Source organism: Antrostomus carolinensis, unplaced genomic scaffold, assembly GCF_000700745.2.
Source record: "Antrostomus carolinensis isolate BGI_N321 unplaced genomic scaffold, ASM70074v2 C13375598, whole genome shotgun sequence".
Classification (NCBI taxonomy): domain Eukaryota; kingdom Metazoa; phylum Chordata; class Aves; order Caprimulgiformes; family Caprimulgidae; genus Antrostomus; species Antrostomus carolinensis.
Window position 1 is genome coordinate 1 of NW_010355368.1, and position 1,086 is coordinate 1,086.

The 1,086-nt window shown below is 52.8% G+C and overlaps 1 protein-coding gene across 1 annotated transcript; it reads right to left on the minus strand.

Moving 5' to 3' along the window:
• Window positions 1-6: 6 nt before the first annotated feature.
• ZBTB37 (zinc finger and BTB domain containing 37) lies at window positions 7-795 on the minus strand (the record flags this gene model as incomplete). The annotated part of the gene is made up of 1 exon (XM_010176623.2): window positions 7-795. A coding segment is annotated over exon 1 (756 nt), but the record flags the coding sequence as incomplete, so codon positions are not given.
• Between the last annotated feature and the right edge of the window lie 291 nt (window positions 796-1,086).

The following is a 1,086-nucleotide window of genomic DNA, read 5'->3' on the forward strand; positions in this document are numbered from 1 at the left end:
GAGCCACTCCTCCAGGTTCTCCGTTTTAATACGTACTCCTCCCAGCACCCGGACGTCGTCGTCGCTCCGTCCCCCACGGTCGACCATTCCCGTCTCCACGTACCACTGTCCCGCTCTGTTAATCCGTAGTATGGGCTCCCTGCTTTCCACATCCGAACTCTGCTCAATTATCTGGGGGCTGGGGGACTCCTCGGGTGGGCTGAGCTCCCGAATGTCCAGCACTGTGCTCACCTGGCCCAGGCGACTCCCCTTCGGGGTGTTGTGGTGTGGGCTCAGGGAACGGTTGAGATTCGGCGTCACCCGGTGAGACTCCGGCGGTCTCTCCTGATGTTTTGTCCTGGTCTGGCTCAATTCCGCTTCCACCTCCGCCACGTTAATTTTGAAATGAATTCCCTCGAGAATCTGCGTGCATTTGTCTATGATGTGCTGCATCTGCAAGAAACTGGCAGCCGTGAGGTAACTGATGATGTCAGCCAGCTGTAGACATATCCTACCGGTGTAACAAAAGGAAAGGAGCTGCTCAAAAACGGAAGGGTTCTTGATGACAGAAATGGAAACGGTGCTCATTTCATTCAGGGACATGTGGTCGCGGAAGTAGGGCGAGCTGGCGGCCAGCACCACCTTGTGAGCGCGGAAAGCTTGCCCCTGGACGTTGACCACAATGTCACACAGGCGACCCTGCATCCGTAACTGATTCAGGTGGCTCAGGACAGAGTTACTGAAGTCAGGAATCTCCAGCTGAATGTTCCCACTCTTCTCCATGGCTGTCCCAGTTACAGGCGCACGACCCTACTGGAAAAGGGGGGAAAAAACCACCGTCGTTAGGAGAGCTGTTCTGGCATTTGCATTTATAACACTTTTCACCTATTTTGACGTGGGTTTGGGATTTTGAGAGAAGTCTCTCACCATTTAATTTACAAGCGCCTCGCAGCAGTTCTCTGATCTCTATGTGCTGTACACCACCTCTCACAAGAGCGATCTTAAACCAGTCCCCGATAGATCCCCAGTCCCTGTGGCTTAAGTGCTTGAAACAGTTCGTTCCGTCAGCCTCAATAAAAGCACATTTGCATTGTAAAAAGAACATTA